This window comes from Argiope bruennichi, chromosome 4 (genome assembly GCF_947563725.1).
Source record: "Argiope bruennichi chromosome 4, qqArgBrue1.1, whole genome shotgun sequence".
Classification (NCBI taxonomy): Eukaryota; Metazoa; Arthropoda; class Arachnida; order Araneae; family Araneidae; genus Argiope; species Argiope bruennichi.
Genome location: NC_079154.1, coordinates 96,609,427 through 96,629,380, shown reverse-complemented (window position 1 = coordinate 96,629,380; position 19,954 = coordinate 96,609,427). Strand labels below are relative to the sequence as shown.

Sequence of the window (19,954 nt, the reverse complement as noted above, 5' to 3'; positions counted from 1 at the left end):
TCAAAATTTTATTCCGTTCCTGTGAAGGGAATGATAGAAATGGTCTCATATATCGGGATAGTTTGTTTTATCACCTTGTGTGTGTGTGCGTATATATAACGGACAGAAAACTGAAAACTACAACAAGATGGGGATTTATGTAGAATTAACTTTTCGAATAGATGGATTTTAATCTACTTTGGGTATCAATAGCATTTAATATGGACAATGAAAAAAACTGCCTGCTTGCTATGCATCATCAAACGAGCTGTTTTGTTTTGGTGAAGTAACAGCTATTATTGAATCTGAATACAGCCAATAAACTTTCCGATTTATAATGATGATCAACAGATAGCGAATCTTCGATGGAAAGACTACGGATTATATTTGTTGTTGGTGGTGAGTTTCTTGAAAAATAATTTAGCTTTAAATTTATTTAATGCCTTTCTACTACGCAAAATTATTAGTGTAAATTTTTATTGTGGTTTGTTTTCTTTGCGATAATGCATTTTTGGGTAGATACAATAGATGCATTTTATAAATAAAATATAAGAGAAAGTTAGAACTTAAGTTTTTAGTTAAAAGATGTTTATGATAATTTATTTCAATCAGTTAGTTAAATCAAAATGCACAATACAGTTAGTTGCGCTTTTAAAAATAATTCAGGAATAAAGTTTTTTTATAAATTTGTAATAGATTTCGGCTTATTTTGTATATCAAATGCAGATAAGTGAAGTGAAAAAAAATCTATAGTTTCCTTTTTATGTAATTTTCTTGGTTAATACTATTTTATGATCAAAACTGCAATTAAAATATATAAAAGAATCCACTTTTTAGAAACACCAAGGCCGGAGAAAAAACAAATAGTTTTTAAAAAATGGTGCAAAAAATTTTTGCACTAAAAATAGGAGCTACCAAATGGAGAAATGCACTTCAAATAGATGAATCAAAACTTTAGAATTTAATTTTTAGTTTGTTTATTATTTGTTACCATGTTCAATAATTTTATAGCAATAAAGAATAACGCAAAGAAAATCGAATATCAAACTCTATACCTGAGCAGCTTTCAAACGGGGAAAAAAAAAAAAAAAAAAAAAAAAAACGGTTGAAGTGAAGATTAATGTTACCTCTTCTCGAGTTTCTCGCCAATATGGCAACCCAACGGAACGCTCTTCTAGCAAACCTAATGCTGTTTTGTTTACTACTTTTTACAATGGTTGAGTTGTACATGAACTACAACTATTTTATGAAAAATGTTAAATTAAAAATAATAAAAAATATTGATTAAAGATTTTAATTTTGTTCTTTATTATAATTAAAAGTTTTTTTTACAACTAATAAGGCACTTCAGTTTTATTTTTAATGTGAATACGAACAGAAAATATTCATTCTTTAGCAATTTTTAATTGTCAGTATACGCTTTGAAAAATCGTCTGACTTTTTACTTTACGAAATCGTCTGCATTCTCACTTTAAAAGACAGCTGCAATGGAATTCTTCGCAGTTCTCGTAATTCTTTTGGTGCTCTAACGGTTGGTTATCTTGATAATTTGTTATGTCGGCAATTGTGCAAGAATGGATGTCGGGTAAATGGGATGGAAGACAGTATTTCGAACCTGCAAAACGGATGAATTATGAATGGAATATATATATATACACACACGAGTCGATGAAGTCAGGAAAGGATGCTTGTTTGAAATTTTGTTTGGAGAATGGTTTGATTGCTTCTAAGTGTGATGTCCGGTGTGTGGTGAGAATATGAAATTGATTGATTTGGATGAGAGTATCGATGGAAATATCTGGTGTAGCAGAAAGAAAGGACTGAATCCGCACCATGTTAAAAAGTCTGTACGAAAGGGTTCCTGGTTCGATAAAAGTCATTTGAATTTAGGAATAATTTTATACATGACATATATGTGGTTAAACCGAATGAGGCGTGAAAGTATTTTGAATGATTTGAATGCTGCAGCAAGAACGATGACTGATTGGATGAATTTTTGTAGAAGAGTGTGTGAGGAGGCCTGTTTAGCCTTTGATGGAAAAATCGTTGGGATTGGAAAGATTGTTGAAATTGATGAAAGTAAGTTTGGAAAGAGAAAATACAATAGAGGAAAGCGAGTGTAGGGGAGTGTTTGGAGGATTAGTCAGACATACAAATGACTGTTTTTTTGAAGTAGTGCTTGAAAGAAGTACAGATGTTTTACTTGAAGTTACAAAAAGACATATTCTTCCGGATAGCACCATAATTTCAGTGTTGGGCATCTTATAACTGTCTCGATAATGAAAGTTATCCGCATTTAACGGTGAACCGCAATCTGACGTTTAAAGACCCGGAAACCGGATCCCACACAAATTCTATCGAGGGAACTTGGAGTGCCATTAAAAGATCTTTACAAGGGACAAAACATGTAGTCGGAGAATTCGACGGCTACATGGCAGAGTACATATGGCGCAAACAAAACAACGTCGCGATAACAGAAAAAGTACACCGATTCTTCAGAGAAATGTCCCGACCGTACCCTGCCGAGACAACTGATTAAATAAATCAAGTAAGTGCATTAATTCTTTAAAATTCCCACTGAAATTCGTTCCTATAACGTCCTTTATTCTTTCCTTTCTACTGATTACATACCGTTCCTGTTATCCACACAGTCCTTATGTTCAATGTGCTAGCAAAGCTACTAGGTTCCCGCTCTCGCTGCTAGGGAAACCGTGGGATGTGTTTTTTTTTAAGTTAAAAAATTCTGCTCGGTGCCTTCTATAGCTGCCGAAGTCATCGAATGCTCTAACTTTTGCTCAGCCTTTCTGGGGGAAAAAAAAATACTTATCAGAAAAAAATCATAATTATAATGCGGAAAATGGTAACCGTAACTGTTCCGTAGAAGTGTTTTTTTACATTGTCCGCCATCTTTATTGGCAACTTGGCATCATTGGCGCAGCAAGGGGCACACTAAACTTATTTACCAAAAAAATCTACGTTTATTTACTACTACACATAAATATTCATATTCGCGTGTTTAAACAAATTCTGCCGTACGAACTGATTCTAGGTATCATATAATTTTCTCATTCTTCCGGATCTGATATTTAATTTACGAGGCATGCGTACTATTGAGAAATTTAAACCCCAAAAACTGCAATTTAAAAGCTTCAACTAAAGTTGTATTTATTTCTTAAAATATGGCTTATCCATTGGATCATCAACTGTTTCGTCCACAGAAAATAATAGACATTTCTTTTTAACTTTCTTCTCATTACTACTATATTTTATTTGGAACTCTTCTTTTAGATTTATCAATACTATCCATTCAAAGCAAGTCGCTGCAACAAACACTTTATATGCAAGCTGGTGCCTTTGTCCTGCATGCAGTGCACTAGCTAAGTCAGTTTTTGTAGATCCTTCAATCGGTAATTGATTAAAACTAGTATTGGTCAGCAGGATGTCCATTTTTATAGTCATTTTATTGCAAGATTCATCTTACAAAGGCACTAGTTACCCATACAGTATTATTTTTCAAAAAAACTTTTCCTTCTCGTGATTTTTATTGAAGAAGACAGCTTATTCCACTAAGAAAACACAAACCATAAAGTTAAAAGAATATTTATGAAACTAACTTATAAAGTAAATATTTTCTTTTTTAAAAAAACTTTTAAAAGAAAGATACATTGTATTTAGAATGCGCCAATGTTGCTCCATCTGAAACACAAATGAACTTAGTCAATTAGAAATAAGTATTCAGTTTAAATTAAAACAATAACAAAAAAAAACCGACATGCTTTCTAGTTTGTTGCTTTTTATTTCAATTTAATAAATGTCTCTAAGATCATTAAATTTATTTCATATGATAACCAGGTATTTTCACCTAGCGTTGTAAGCGTTTTTATTTATGGTATGTTCTTTGCTTTTATATCATTTTGATGTTGTTTGGTTTTATAGTTTGATAATTGTCTTATGATATATTTTTTTAATTTCTGTTTGGATTTGAATTTAGAAATAACAGTTTGTTTATTATAGTCTAATTTTTATGCCATCGCTTTATTGATATTATTTTTCTTGATTTTGAAAAACCTCAATTTCTTGGGATTTTCGGGTCACGAGGGGTCAATACTTGGTTTGAATCTCTGCTTGAGGGTAACCCCTGATAAAGTTTTCAGGCCGTATTCATCGTTTCCACCTTTTTTTTTCATATCTTTTTATTCATTTTTTTTTGTAATTTAAACTTAATATTTACTTCTAATTGGTTTATTTTACTACATAATTTTGATTTAATTAGGCTACTCGTTAAATATTATAAGCAATCATAGATGGTTTACTTTCAAGATTATCCTACATCCAAAAAGTTTATCCATCTTTAATATTTCTGGTTGACAAGTCGTCTGTGACACACACAAATTCCAAGGTTTTTCTCCTTAACAAATATGAATCGCAACCATGAAACTAGACAAAAGACCTCAGGCTTTCTTACATCCACGAAAGAATAATTTGGAATACGCTCTGCTAAGCATCGTCTGTGTTGTTCGGAAAGAAAGATCCTTTTTTAGATGAGGTCTTCCGCGTTTATGAGATACCGTTAACTCATAAAAAGAAATCTTCATAAAAGCATAAACCTTGAAATGCATAGCATTTCTCAAAAATGCCGGGTGGAAGAATCACAGAAGTTATGTTTAGGGTTTTACTCATTTGCATTTTGCGAACTAATTTTAAGGAATGTTGAGTTTTTTAAATCCTGCATAATTAAATTATATAATGTTAAATTTGATATAGATATGCAATTTAGATCTAAATATCATATGCATAATTGCATCTATCTAGCTTTTGAATTCATCACGTTCACATATACACGGACAGACAGACTTGCTTAGAGATCTGGTTCAGAATTTTATAAAGATTGCCATTCAATTATCCATTTTCCTTATACTAGGAAAATTAATTATCTAATTATATATACAATATGGACAGACAGAAAGACGTAATTCTAAATTCTATTTTCTTTCGTTGTCTAAATCCAATCCATGATCAAACAAGAGATTAGAAATGCGTTCACAGTTCTTGTGCATTGATGCTGAGAAGTCTTGAAAAATGTTTGTTCAGTATTTATTGCAGTTTTATCGATGTTAATTGCTATGGAAGTTCAATCTTAAGAAATGAAAGTACAATTAACTAGATTTTCGTAGGCGTGAAAAAGTCCGTCCAACACATCAGAAGAAATTCATTAATTTTATTTAATATTAAAATAGAGATCCTTATATGTATTAAATGACACGAAAAAATTTATCACACTTATATATAATAATTTTCAATCAAAACACTGCTGTCTCAACATTTTCTCACACTCTGAATGAAGAGATAAAAATCCTTAATGCTTACAACATTCTTTAAAAGATACGCAAAATTCCCATTCATAAATGGACACATGTCAAAAGAAATCCCTATCAAAATCTCATAGTAAAATCGCTGAAGGGAAGAATTTTGATATCTTCCGCTCTTGTGTCGCGATGTTGATTGTCGTATTTCTTACCACTGATTCTTTGTACGTAAATCATGTTACGTACAAATCATGTTACGTACAATCATGTTACGTACTTGGTGAAATAAATCGAAGTTTTAAAATTTCTTCAAAAGTTTCTTCTATTTGGTCACGCAACTGCTAAAATAAATTTCGCATATATATGCAATGTAACAAAATCATAACTTACCATTGTAAATTCCGGTTGTTTTAATGCAGTATCGAGCTTCAAATACATCTGCACATGAGTCAGCTCTTAAAGGATTAGGATGCATGAATTTTTCCAGACAATCTAGATTATTTGTAGAATTGCAGCGGTAACATTCGATGCACAATCCTAAACGATTACAGAAAAGAAAAAAATTATTAGCTGGCGATGGATGATAATTGAAGAAACAATTTATATTTCCGAAGTCAATCAGTTCTTTCGCTATTGGCACAGAATACTAATTAATTTTACTAATAAACTTTACTATAATTTTGAAGTTTTATTCTTTTATTTTTCAATTTTGATAGTTAAAAACGCCTACAGAATGGTAAAAAGATGTAGATTAAATTTTCAAAAAAATTCGACTTAAAACAATTACGTATATTTATTTTTCAGAGCAATAAACAAATCTTTGCATTGGATGAATAATTATGCATCGAATTACTTTTCCGAGAGCAAAGGGTTAATTATTTAAAACTTCACAAAAATTTTTAGAAAGAAAAGAAAGCGAGACTAATAAAACTGATTTCAAGAATTTTACACGAAGCAACATTTTTTAAAACTTTATTATACTTTAAACGTATATCCCAAAACAGAGTTAAAGAAACTGGGAAACAATAAATAAATAAATAAAAAATTATTTCACATCCGTTTATTTCATACATTTCCAATTAATCAACTAGTATTCAAAACATTTAAATTGAAAAACATGGAAGGCTATTGAACTCATAAAGAAAATAAATCCATTTTCCACAGTTATCGTAGCGACCGATCGTTTTGCAACGATTTTCCGAGATCGTGACGAGGCCTTCAGAAATTAACAGCAGATTCAGCGAAAATTTTTATCTCTGGTTCGAAAAAGCGCTTAGAAAAACTTTTTATCGATATATCTACATACAATCAGCTTCAGGAAAGGGTGTCCTATCGCTGTGCTCAAATATCGTTAATTACGTTTTGGACAATTCAGCAAAGAATGGCAACACATTAGCTGTAATAAAATTCCTTTTCTTTCGTTTCATTTAATAAACTTGGAATCCCAAAGTTTTTTTTAAAAGCTTAATTGATCCGACCTTGCCTTTTCAGCATGTTATGAATTACCTAATTACAGAAGAAAGAACCGCAATTACATACTTAACGTCAGCACGAAGCTTTAAAGCGAATTGAAATTATATGAAAATCAACATCTCGTGTAAATGACCTTCATGCTGATTCAGCAAATACATCTGCGTCTACAGTGCTGTAAACGCAAATGACTCTAATAATAACATTTTTGGACATTTTTAGATTAATGCTCACAGAAAGCACTAAATTGGTTTAGGATCATGCTACTTCTTTTAAATAAGCATCACTAGCAATTCGATCACAAGAGTTAAGTTTACAGAAATAAGAATTTCTCAGCGTTGCAACCAATCTGCCAATAGCATTAAAAATTACTGGGTTTTTTCCCCAACAAATTATACATTGAATTTATGAATAATAAAATAGGAAATAATGGTTTTAAGGTTATCTATTATTATTACTTCAGATCTTCCAATTTTATGAATATAAGGATATTTTAGCTATTGGAGGGGGGGTGGGGGGTGGGATGCCATTTTCAAATAAAATGTTGCAAGATATAGTTAAAATAAATCGTTACACGAATAGAAGTTCATTTTGTTTTGAAATCGTTTGCTATCCTTTTCCAATTCAAAAGGCTGATTGTAATTAAAAGAGAGGTGTGTTTCAGGAAAGGATATTCCATGACGCAATCGGACAAATTTGATACATATGCTATATTTTTCAGAGGATGCGATTTCGATTTCGATAAATTTGAAGTATAAAGAAAGTGTTAAGAAATTCAATCATTAGCTGAAAAAAAATCACATTAAAAATATATTTATCATGACAATAACACTATATGAGTACGTAAAATAATATCTAATAAACTCCATAAAAATGAAATTTATTTCACAAATAAGATCAGGCTCGAAAATAATTGTATATAATGTTTATTTAAAAAAAAACACACAACTTTAGGACATTGTTTTCATCATTGTACTTTCTGTCCGCGTATTACGATTGAAGTTTCTCTCATTAATTTTATCTATTCCACTTTCAAATGGAAATAGATGAAAATGATCTAGGAGCACTCTTTGTATAGCATATATTCCAGTAGTATCATAAACATATCGTCAAAATTCGATAAGATTTATAAATATGCTTCACTACTGACTGCCTTGATTAAAAATGGCTAATAATATTTTGTAGACTGCAAACAAAGTAAAATTTATGACTTATTATATTATTCCAACAAAGTTCCATCAAATGGGATTCCCATTTTTTTAATTTCAATTAACTGCTCAAATAATGCCCATTTAACAAAATAAGGATGTTTATCTAATCAAAATATTACGCCTCAATAAGAGTATGATATTTCACGTAAGCAGGAAAATTATTCAAGTATTTTCTACCAAGTGGTCATCGCATCGGTTATGAGGAAGATTATTAAAAATGGAAAAAAGGCCTAGAAGCCTCAATAGTTTTTGAGTCATTTCCAAAGTCCTTTATTCTTGTACCTTAATTGAATTAAATCAGACCATGCATGCGAAATTATTCAAATCAAAAATCAAGTATTTTGTTTAAAATTTGAAACATAATTCTAACAATATTCCTAATTCATTGACTTTTGTAAGTTTTGAATTATATTGTCTAATAATCGTAAAAAAAAAAAAATGCTTTATAATTTAAAAAAATATTCGATCTTTAATTAATAAAAATTTAAATTGTGTTATTTTTTATTTTAATTACTTTTTATACTATTCTGCGTACAATTGATTTTAAATTTCAGTTTTAAAAAATTTTTATACACGGCATATTGAAGCAAACTTTCTTAAAAATGATTCGTACTCTAATAGTTTGCTATTTCATTTTATCGAAATTTGTTTGTTAAAACTAATTATTTAGACAATAAATTAAAAAAATTATATTTGGTAAGGAAAAAAGGATTCCAAGAATTGCATTAATTATGGGCTCTATAGTATTTAATACGGCACTGCATTCGTCTGAAGAAGAGGGACGAATCGTCAAAATTTAGATTTCTCTTTATATATATATGACATGAGGCGGCAGGTAACTTTAAAAATGATTAAAACATCATTTCACATGAGAGTATTCAGTGGAGGTTTGTGAATTTTCCAACCGAAAATGCGATTTTTATTATAAAAGGTTTCACCCAAGGCAAAGAATCAAAGGAAAGGTCGCAAGAGAATTTCTGGTCAGATCAAATTTTTCCTCTTGAAGCAGAGAGGACACTCCTTAGCCATCTTGTTTTCATCTCGAGTAAGTAAGACGATTCTCACTTAGAAGTCAAATGAAGAATTCACCGAGAATAACATTGCCTTTTAAAATATAAGTGGATCTCATGAAAAATTCTCAGATGTTTCCAAGAAGAATGTCATTTGAATATTGAGTTTAATAAGGAATACATCTGTTGCGTAGATAGTTAATACCAGTGTGCATATATAGTAAATACCAGTGTGCATATATATAGTAAATACCAGTGTGCATATATATAGTAAATACCAGTGTGCATATATATAGTAAATACCAGTGTGCATATATATAGTAAATACCAGTGTGCATATACAGTTAATACCATAGTGTACGTATACAGATAATATCATACCATAGTGAATCTTATGGTATTATTATGTGCCTTCTTGTTGCTGAGAATACAAGATGGCAGTTTAAGGAGCGTGTCTGCCATCAATTATGCCATAAACAATTGCGCATGTATTGATTTTTCACCTGATAGTTTATGCATAAGGTATAAATGTGCCATGGGAACATATTAGTAATTGCGTTAGATTAAGATTTATTTTCATTTGCAACCTCCTACTTTCTTTGTTAAATCTCAAATCCATTATTGGTGACTTAAAGAACAATTTTTTAGCGCATCATGATTAAAATACTATCAACTGAAATCTCGTATATCAAACTTTAACAGAGCTTGTTCAATAATTCATAGCTCATCAAGTTGATCTCTCTAAATACCATCTCCTTAAATTAGGTTATAAATGTTCATAGCAAGATATACTAATCAAATTCACTAGCCTGATATTTACAACTATAATAATGAATTTAAATATTTTTATATTATCTAACACCTGATGGCCATGGGAACTTGATCATAGATTGCCAGCTTTGATTTCGGAAGACGGCAGGTTCACAGTCCAATTAAAACTGTATATTCACTATTTAAGTGGAACTTGTATGAAGTTATGGATCCTCACACAAAAAGAATATGGAACTTTGCAGAAAAGAGTGCGAGTTCAGGTCATTCTGTTGTCATTTAAATGAAAAATATGAAATGGCTCTCGTGTAGCTACAAAATGGAACATCAGTCTAGCGAGTCAATGGACAGTAGTCACGATATTTGAAACCGAGAAAGCCACACAGTTTGACTTATTTGGAAATAATGATGGTAGCTCGTGATTATTGACAACTCAAAGAAATAGTACAGTATCTAAAATTTGTTTGGGCAAGAACTCCACCCTAAAAAACATATTAAATAAAGCAATGGACTCCTAATGTTATAGATCCAAATCAGATTTCAATGAAAAGAATAGACAATTTCTATAATGTCAGGGTTGAAAATCGTATCATCAACCAAAGTACTGAAAATACGACCTCGACAATGACTATATTTTATTCCCCCCGTACGTCGGACTCTGCTACAAATGTAGGATAAAGCAGGTAGGTCACAACTAATTAATCAATGGTGGCGGTTTCCAAGACGACAGTGTAGGGAATTTGACCTTTAATCTTATTTCGCAGATATTGCTAGGGATGTTTTTTTTTCCCCTAATTCATAAAAAAAAAAAATCACACCCAAGTGAAATTATAAGCAAGAACATTTTCACATTCTTCTTATGTTCAAGAAATACCTAATCAAAAATAATTAATTATGACTAGCATAATTCCCACCAGAAAAATTTATCCTTTTCTATTGTAGAAGAAAGTAAAAAGAAATCTGGCTTTTTAGTTAACTATTTTTCGCTATAAAGTCAAAATACATTTTCAACCAGAATCAGATTTTGATTTATAGTTAAACTCTTTATTTTACATATGCCTGTGTGAAAGAGGAAGCTAACAAAAATATTGAAAGCAGTTACTCAGTTAAGAAATGTTACCTAAGTGATATCGAAAATGTAAATTATTTGAATAAAATTCTTTTAACTACATTCATATTTGAAAAAACGATGCGTATTATTTGTACATTATTCTTAGTTGATTAGAAGAAGTAATCGTTTTCTTTAACATTTTTTATTCAAAATTTCAAAGAAATCATCCAATTTTCAGTTCTTATCAAGATTTTTGTGCAAGTCATGGCGAGAGCACGATACAGCATACCGAATAGGAAGATAAAGAAAGAAATAAAAAGTATTCACAGATAAAAAATAATTTTCAAACTCAAAATTTTGTTTCCGTGGGGAACTGAATGGTCCGCACAATTTACAAGTTGCAGTTACGAGAGTTCGAGCGATTAAAAAATTATTTTTAAAATGTAATTTACTTAAAAATTATTAATATATATAATATATAATAAAAACTTCCGTTTCCTTTCAGTAGCCTAGCTTTTTTGTAATTTGTTGTGGTCATTCAATTTTAACCGTCGCATCAGCTGTCCATCTTCCTGAACTACTTTTCTTGCTATATTACATAGCAAAGGGAAAGTGGAAGAAAGTTCGTTTTATGAAAAATTACAATCTTTTTCATAAAACGAACTTTCGAAACAGTACAATCTTTTTCATAAAATGAACTTTCAAAACAGTACAATCTTTTTCATAAAACGAACTTTCGAAACAGTACAATCTTTTTCATAAAACATAGCGGATAAAATGTGAAAGTAACACAGAGCTAACTATCAAATATGCTACTTACATATTTCGGAAGATCGAAATGTGCATTTAGCAAAAAAAAAAAAATTCTAAAAATTTTTTTAAAAAAAATTTTAGTGAACATTTTAATTAATTAAAAAAAATTTAGTGAACATTTTAATTAATTAAAAAAACTTTATAACACATAAGGAATTTCTAAGTCATCTTAAAATTCATAAATATTTTTCAATAATATCAATTTTTTTCCATATATTTTTAAATTTTCAATTAGTTAACAAATATTCTAAACCTATTTCACAACAATATATTTTAATATTTCTTCCTGGCTTTTTTTTTCTATTTTTAATGGTCAAGATATCAAGATTCGACTTTTTTTTTCATAAAATAAGCAAGCTTTTTTGCAAAAGCCTTTCTTTAATTTTTGTTTGTTTGTTTGATTTTACATACAATTAATATTAACTTCAGAATCAAACAATGGTGGAAAGTTTTTTAAATGCTTGTATACATTGCTGTTCTTTCAAAGCATGAGTTTGATCTATCAAAATTTGAAGTTTGAAAATATTTTGCCGAAAAAGCAATTAAAATCAAACGATACAAAATATCTAATTAAAATTTTAAGCAATCATTAATCGCGACGTTCGAACTGGTCGCCAAACGCGTCTGGTTATTGCAGTATAAGTAGTTTGTTGTACAAATCACGGAAGCTTGCTTTTTCGTTACAAACTGTTTGCTCACAATTACGCTAAAATCATCAAACCATGAACTCATAAAACGGTAACTGATTATTTATTTCATAACTGCATCCGTATTTATTTCTTGACCGGAAATCTTATCAGCGGCGCACGTATGTTTTCCGGTTATTATTTTTTTTATTTCGAAATTATGTCAGCTGTCTTTATGAATAAATTTAGATATAAGCATTAAGTTAGCTAAAAGTTACCTTATTACTCATTAATGATTTCGTTTTTTAAATTAGATTTCATCTGAGATTCAGTAAATTTTTTTGGCATCATTTGGGAAATTAAGGGAGTAAATGATTCCATAATTGACGTGCTAAAGGTCTTTAAATACGTAATTCAGGAAATGTTCGTACTATTTTTAACGTTAAAAGTGCATTAAGTTACTCAGTCATCAGGCAGCGATTCAAAACTAATAATAAATTTACAATAATTCATTGCATAATTTCAAAACTGGTTTTATTCCAAAAAATGAAATCCAACAACAAGATGGAAACGTATCTAAATTTTCCATTTATCTTGAGAATCATACGAAACCAGTAATAAAATTCGATTTCATTCGAAAATGAGCATGTCAATTATTTCGTTCGATTTTGAATATAATTAATGTACTATGAAAACTAAAAGAATTATCTGAATGGTTCAAAGTTACGAAAACATTCTTTATTACATAATATTTGAATAAAATTCTGGTTAGAATAAAATGAATTTTTGTAAAAAAAAATTCTAGCAGTTTCTATCGCGCACCTAATCAATATTTAAAAAAAAAGGGGGGGAGAGCTCTAAATCCTACTAATTATAAAAATCTGGCATTACAAAAATCAGTTTTATGGGAATCTTTGCTCTCAATTTTTCGTAAGATCAATTCTCACAATATTTTCCAATCAACTTGGTATCATACTGAGTAAAAAAATTGTTTTAATAAAGATATTTTGCTTATCAAAATACAGCAATATTAGATTTGTTAACGGAATACTACATATTATGATGGCTCTCATGAGACGACTTGGCAAAATCTATGCCTAGTTTCAACGATCATGGCAGCTAAAATCCAAACCGTCTCCCGTTTAAAAGTTCAGATTCATTATAGCCTCATCGTAACGAACAATTTTTGTGCTGAAACTTTTTTAATTGCTGGAAACCTAAGTTTGCAATGCATTGTCGGGCACATCTCAGCAGCTACAAGGGAGGTGCCAGCACACGTGTCGTCCTCGTCATCTGACCATGGTTCAGAATTACGAGGTCAGTCCCAAAATAGCCCGTGTTACTTTAAAACGAGACGTTAATATAACTAAACTAAACTCAGTAGCTACATTGTGTTCCATCCTCTTTGATCCTCGTGATACTAAATCTTAAGTAAGAAAGCGGTGGGGGTGGGTTGAGGATAAAACTTTGTTTCTCCTCTATCTTTGGACAAAAAGAATCTGCAGTTCTATCATGCCAATAGGAATTTTCCTAAATGCTATAAAACCTCTTTTGTACTTCGTTCCTATAGACCTTTCTAAAAATGATGCATTATCGGATCTTGGTTAAAATGAGAAAAGCTAATCATTTTCTGATAGCTGATTAACTGATTAAATAAGCAATTTTCAGAATCATTTAAGCTAATCGTTATATTTATTGTTTGAGTTTTAAATACTATGAAATTCAAAGAATTAATGTATCATTAATTCATTACAGGATATATGATTATTCTGAAATAATTAAATTAAGTTATAGCATTTTTATTTGGAACAACTTTTTCTTAGTAACCATAAATATTTCTTCATATTGAAATATTCATATTTCTCTTTTCTTGAAATTTTGTTACGAAGCATATTAGAAAGCAATCATTGTTGGACATATTAAGATAAACGTATTACAATTGATAGAAATTAACTACAATAATAGTTACTGCATTTATCACAATTTTCCCCCTTCTGTCTTATTTTTTCCCCTCTTTTTTTGGACATTAGTAAAGAACAGTTCATAAGTCAAGTTAAGCTTTGAAAAAATTTTGTACGCTTTGATTACCATATTGTTAAAACCAAATTTTTATTAAATCGCTGCTAATTGTATATCTGTAAAAGGTATCCATCTATGATATTATGACATAAGAAATTATTTAACTCCTACTTCAATGGTAATATTCTTGGATCACCCGTTCTTAAAGCAAAGGGCTACCTCCTTCATGAAAGTGACTGTTAGATAAAAAGGGCTTTTAATAGAATGACATGAGCTAGGTAGATTCTTGATGGTGAGTGTGGATGGATTTAAGATCTTTTTTTAGTGCATCTTCATCATTCTCACAAGCATCATCTTGGTGAATCAAAATATCTTGACTCGAATAATCAATTCTCCAAATTTTAAACATAATTTCATCCATGTCAAGATTTGCAAAATCATAAAAAATTGCGTTTGTCCTCAAATATTTTCACTCATTTTCATCTAATGTGATTATTAGAAGAGTCTTCTTTTATTAACTTTATCAACTAAAAAAAAGCAGACCAAGCTAATTAAAATAAAACATAAAAATGACGGGGAGAGGGAAGACCAGTAGGAGTAGTCTCTCTGAAACTTTCCCACGTATTCTAATAAATGTACTTTTGCGTTATTAATCTAGCCACTGGCCATTGGTAGTTACGAAAGAGTCAATTAGAATGCGATCTTTGGCGGTTAAACATCGGGATGCAGTTAACATTTTTTTAAAAAAATGTATTTTAGGCTCTTTTTTTTTTTTTTTTTTTTTTTTTTTTGACCGAATGACACCATAATTTGACACAGAACTGCAATTGAAATCACAAGAGATGACATGCAAAATTTCATACATTTAAGTCATTGCATTTTCAAGTTGACGCTAACGCATTTGCGCGCTCATGTCAAGTACACACACTGACAGATGATTAACTGATCTTTGTCAGATATTGTTCAACATTCAACCAGAATCTACACTGTGGATTTTTAGAATTGTGAACCAAATTTCATTTACTTAATCTGCTATGTTTTTGAATTATCGCGTTCATACTCATGCAAAGAAACAGACCGACATACAGTCAACTCCTAAATGGATTTGATTCCAAATATGATACAAATCTGCACTTTAATGCGTGTCCAAATTTTATCCATCATTTGATTTTGTAGTTATGGCGTTTATATTCGGATAGCCGAACATAAAAGGCTTCCTCCAAATGGATTTCATTCAAATTTTGATAAAAATCTACATTATTTTTAAGATTATATACCAAATTTCATCCGTCTAGTTCCAAGCATTTTTCTGTTATCGTGTTCACAAACTAACAGACAAACACAAAAATGTGTTTTTTGAGGGGAATTAGGGAGATCTAAAATTTGGTGATTCGTCAAAATTTCGATTTTTTTTTTGTTTTTTTTTTTGACGATTACAATATTTTTTTTATATACTTCGTATAAGACAAAGTAAAAAGATCCACTTTTATAAGAGTTAGAAAAAACAACATCGATAAGTTGAAAATTGATGAGGCGGCGTTTTATTGAATGCTATAATTATTGTCCCTAATATTGAAAAGAATGAATTACGACCACCACGGAAAATCCGAATATTAAGAGCGGAGCACTATTGAATATATGCGATATTTTAATATTTATTTTTCACTCTGAAATACATAGGAATGAATCTGGACTAACATAAATGGATGTACTAATAGTTGTATTATATTTAATACATAATATAATGCGTATTTGTGACACTGAAATGAATATATAAAAATGAATCGGAATCAAGGAAAAGGACGTACTATGAGCAAACTCATCTCATTTTCAAGGCTAAACCTTTGTGGTGAGTTGATCGGCATAGTGGGTACTAAGAAATAATATCGAATACCTGTAATATTATAATGACTGTTCCTGATATTGAAATGAATCCGGACAAAGCCAAAACGAAATAATTTTAACGAAGGAATTAAATAATAATAACGAACGAACGAATTTTCGTATACCTGTGATGTTATAATGATTGTCTCTAACCCTTATATGAATAGGAATGTATCAGTACCAGGCAAAATGACGATGCACCATCATCGAATACATGTGATGCATAATGATTGTCAACGCTGAAATGAATAGAAATAAATCAAGATCAGGTTAAAATCACGCATTATCTAATACTTGTGATATTATATCGATATTTGTGATATTAAATCGATTGTCCCTAACGCTTAAATAAGAAAGAATCTGGACCAAGTCAAAAAGGCGACGCACTATCAAATACATGTGATGCATAATGAATGCTCCTAACGCTGAAATGAATAGGAATAAATCAAGGCGAAGCCAAATCCATGGACTGATGATTTCCTGATACAAATCCATGATGATGAAAACATGATACACTGATTGTTCTTAACGCTGAAGTGATAGAAATGAATCAGGATCAAGCCAAAATAACAGCCCACAATCGAATACATATGACGAATAATGATTGCCCCCAATGCCGAGATGAATAGGAATAAATCAGGACCGGCCAAAATAACGTACTATCGAATACTTGTGATATACCTATTTTCTCTAACGTTGAAATGAAACAGGAGTAAGCCAAAACGTCGACGCACAATGGAATACATATGATGTATAATGATTATGCTGAAATGAAACTAAACTAATGCAAAATAGCGAACTAAAGAAGTTTTATTATACTTGGATTCCAAGTTCCATTATTGTTCTAGTTCTTTCTTTCGTACAGCTCAGTACTTTTTATTTATTTATTTATTTTACGAACCTCTTATACTCGGTTTAGAATTATTTTGTAGAATACAAGCGTACGCATCATTGTGACAAGAAACTAAAACACTTTTTTATAAAACTTGTAAATTCTTTTTTCCTGGGCATGAAGCAGAGAACGTCACATTCGCCTTTGATGACGTCAGCGCGGGTCATGAGAAATGAAGCCGCACGTGACAAGAATTATGAGCGGAAATAGAGATCATCTCTATCCAAAGTAATGAAATTGAATGGAGCGGCCAAACAAAACGGGAGCGCGATGCCAAAAATAATATTAAAAGAAAGGGAACCTCTAGGGACTTGGGGTCACGCTTTTCAATGCGAGAAGTCTGTTCTTTTTCGCATCTAAATATAACTCAGATTACTTTTTACGCAGAAAAATCATTCTAGTATTTCTAAAACGCCCAGCCAACATAATTAATTAAGAGCTTAGAAGTAGGCGGAACACAGAATAGAAAAAGAATCGATAATTTACAATCTTTTCTGGTTCTTTTGTAATTTAATGGATTAGAAATATAACCGTAAAAATATGCGGGACAAATTAGTAATTATTCAGTAAAGTAAAAATGAAAGAATGGTTATATAAATTTAAAAAAATAGATAATAAAAATTTCATTAAATAGCCTTATCGATTTGTGAAAAATTATTTTACAAATAAACAAAAGGAAAAGGAAAAAATACAATAAGGCATGCATTACAAATTTTCATAATTTTTTTTAAATCTTTTGCATTAACGTAATATTTTGAGATAGTTGTTTTATATGATTTATATTAATTAATAATAATGTTAATAACAGTTCTATGCACTTGATTTTTCTCGAATAATCTGTATAATTATGATAATTATGTCGTAGAGTTAGACCTGGGGTGGAATCGACTCGGCAATGTCTCTTATAGAAACAGGGGTTCTTTTTGTTCCTAGCTCTAAAGTTATTATACTTTAAAAGTATTCGAATCTTCTACTGAAAAAAAAAAAGAGACGCGAATAATTTTTACTTATTAAAACAGTTTTATTTGAATTTTATATAAAGTTTTCAATAGTTAGCAGGAGAATAGTAAATTAAATAACCCTTATTTTAGTGACATTCTTCATGTGCAATTTAATCATTGAGTTTTTTTTTCAGCAGGTATTTACACAATTAGCTCAACAGAAAAAAAAGAAGAAGAAAAGTTATGGCAACATAGACTTAGCCACCATAGCTTAGCGCGTTTAGGTATTTTGCAACCCTAAATAATACACATTATTAGGCCCTCTTTTAAATAAACTAGAAAATTTATTTTCGCGTTCAACACATTTATAACTTAATGAGCATATTAAAGATTTATTCTACGTAAATTTCTTATTTCAGCAATTTTATAAGAATATGTAGCAATTTTCAATTCGCTCATTATGACTGCGTGGCATTCAAGGACGGATCTAAGTATTTTGTGTACCTATGATGACATTTTTGCAAACATGATGCCCTAAATGCAAATTTTGACGACCTATTTTTAATAAGTTGGAATAGTCTAATTTCACATTTCAATCCATTTTCAATAACCTAAAATAAATCATGTTCATGATTTATTTTAGATTAATTTATCTATCTGTCTATTATAAGCAAGCATATGTGGCATAATAATCGTTCTTATTATTTATAGCCGAATGGCAACAGTCATATATAAACAAACAATTATACGGTCATTGCAAGCTGCTTCATTAAACATTTTTACAGCTGTACTTAATTTTCACGCTTCACTTAATTAACGGAATTGCAAAATATTATTAGAAAAGTTCAGGGAAGGGCCTCCATTCTGTCAAAAAGAAGTAAAAGGAATCAAGATGGTAGGAAAAAAGCGTCAGATAGAAAGTTTAATCTAAATAAGCTTAACCGTTGCCAGATAGTTAATTGCTATGATTTGACTGGGCAAATTCATGTTCATTTTTTCTTAAACTGAAAATGATATTTGCATTGACACAAAAATGATTTTGTATTATCTAAAAACTCAAAAAGTTATTTTTCTAAAAGTTAATTTTCTTTTCATTTCTCTACAATTCTACGCTTTTTTAAACAAGCGCTTCTCTTTAAAGAGAGCCTTTATATTTCATGGAGGAAATTTTGGCCGAATAGCGTTGTCGAATGCGACTCCGAGGGGTGTGAGCAAGTGCGAATCGACGAGATTTTGTCTCTGGTTCAGATATGGGGCTAGAGGTGAACAGCAATAATATTGAGAAGATGTTGAAAGGACAGTCAGATGACTTATGGAGCTCATTTTGTATCACAGTAAAAAGTTTCGGAAGAGATTTGATCAGGAAAAGAGGGAATAATAGATTAATAACTTTCCAGTGAAATAAGAGAAATGCTGAAAATGTAGGAAATTATTGTTAAGAAATATCACACTAATAATGCAATGGCTATGGGCACTACAAATTCTTTTAATGATAACGCTGTCTCATTTTCGCCAAATTTTGAAGCGTAGCCAAAAATCAATGACTTTCGGTAACTTTCTTATAAATAAAAGCATGCATTATAAATAATAATCTACATTATTATATTTTTTTAAAAATGGTATCCATTGTCCTATACTACAATGAAGAAAAAAAAACTGCTTCGTTTAACGAGTGTTTTCGCATCATGACTTAGATTCAGAAACGAATAAAGCCGATGTTCAACTGTATTTAACAAAGAGTTAGTATTATTATAATATTTTATAATTCATAGAATTTATGTGTGTGTGTGTGTTTTACAATTTTTTTTTAATTAAACAAACAGCAAATAATGGCTTTTTAATCGAACTGCCTATAGTCCCCTCTTAGATAAGCGGTCACAGGCAACTGTCAAATCTATCAAGCCTAAAATCCGCCACCAAGCCAACATTGCAAATACAATATGGATATGATAAAGGGTACGTTCACAAAGGTGGTTGTCGCTGT

At 30.4% G+C, this 19,954-nt stretch overlaps 1 protein-coding gene across 1 annotated transcript in view; it reads right to left on the bottom strand.

The window, feature by feature from the left end:
* The window catches only part of LOC129966505 (U-scoloptoxin(05)-Sm1a-like), a 42,468-nt gene that overhangs the window by 1,700 nt on the left and 20,814 nt on the right, over positions 1–19,954 (bottom strand). The window contains exon 2 of the mRNA XM_056080939.1: positions 5,676–5,822. Coding sequence (XP_055936914.1) covers positions 5,676–5,822 — 147 coding nt within the window. The remainder of the gene's footprint in view (positions 1–5,675; positions 5,823–19,954) is intronic.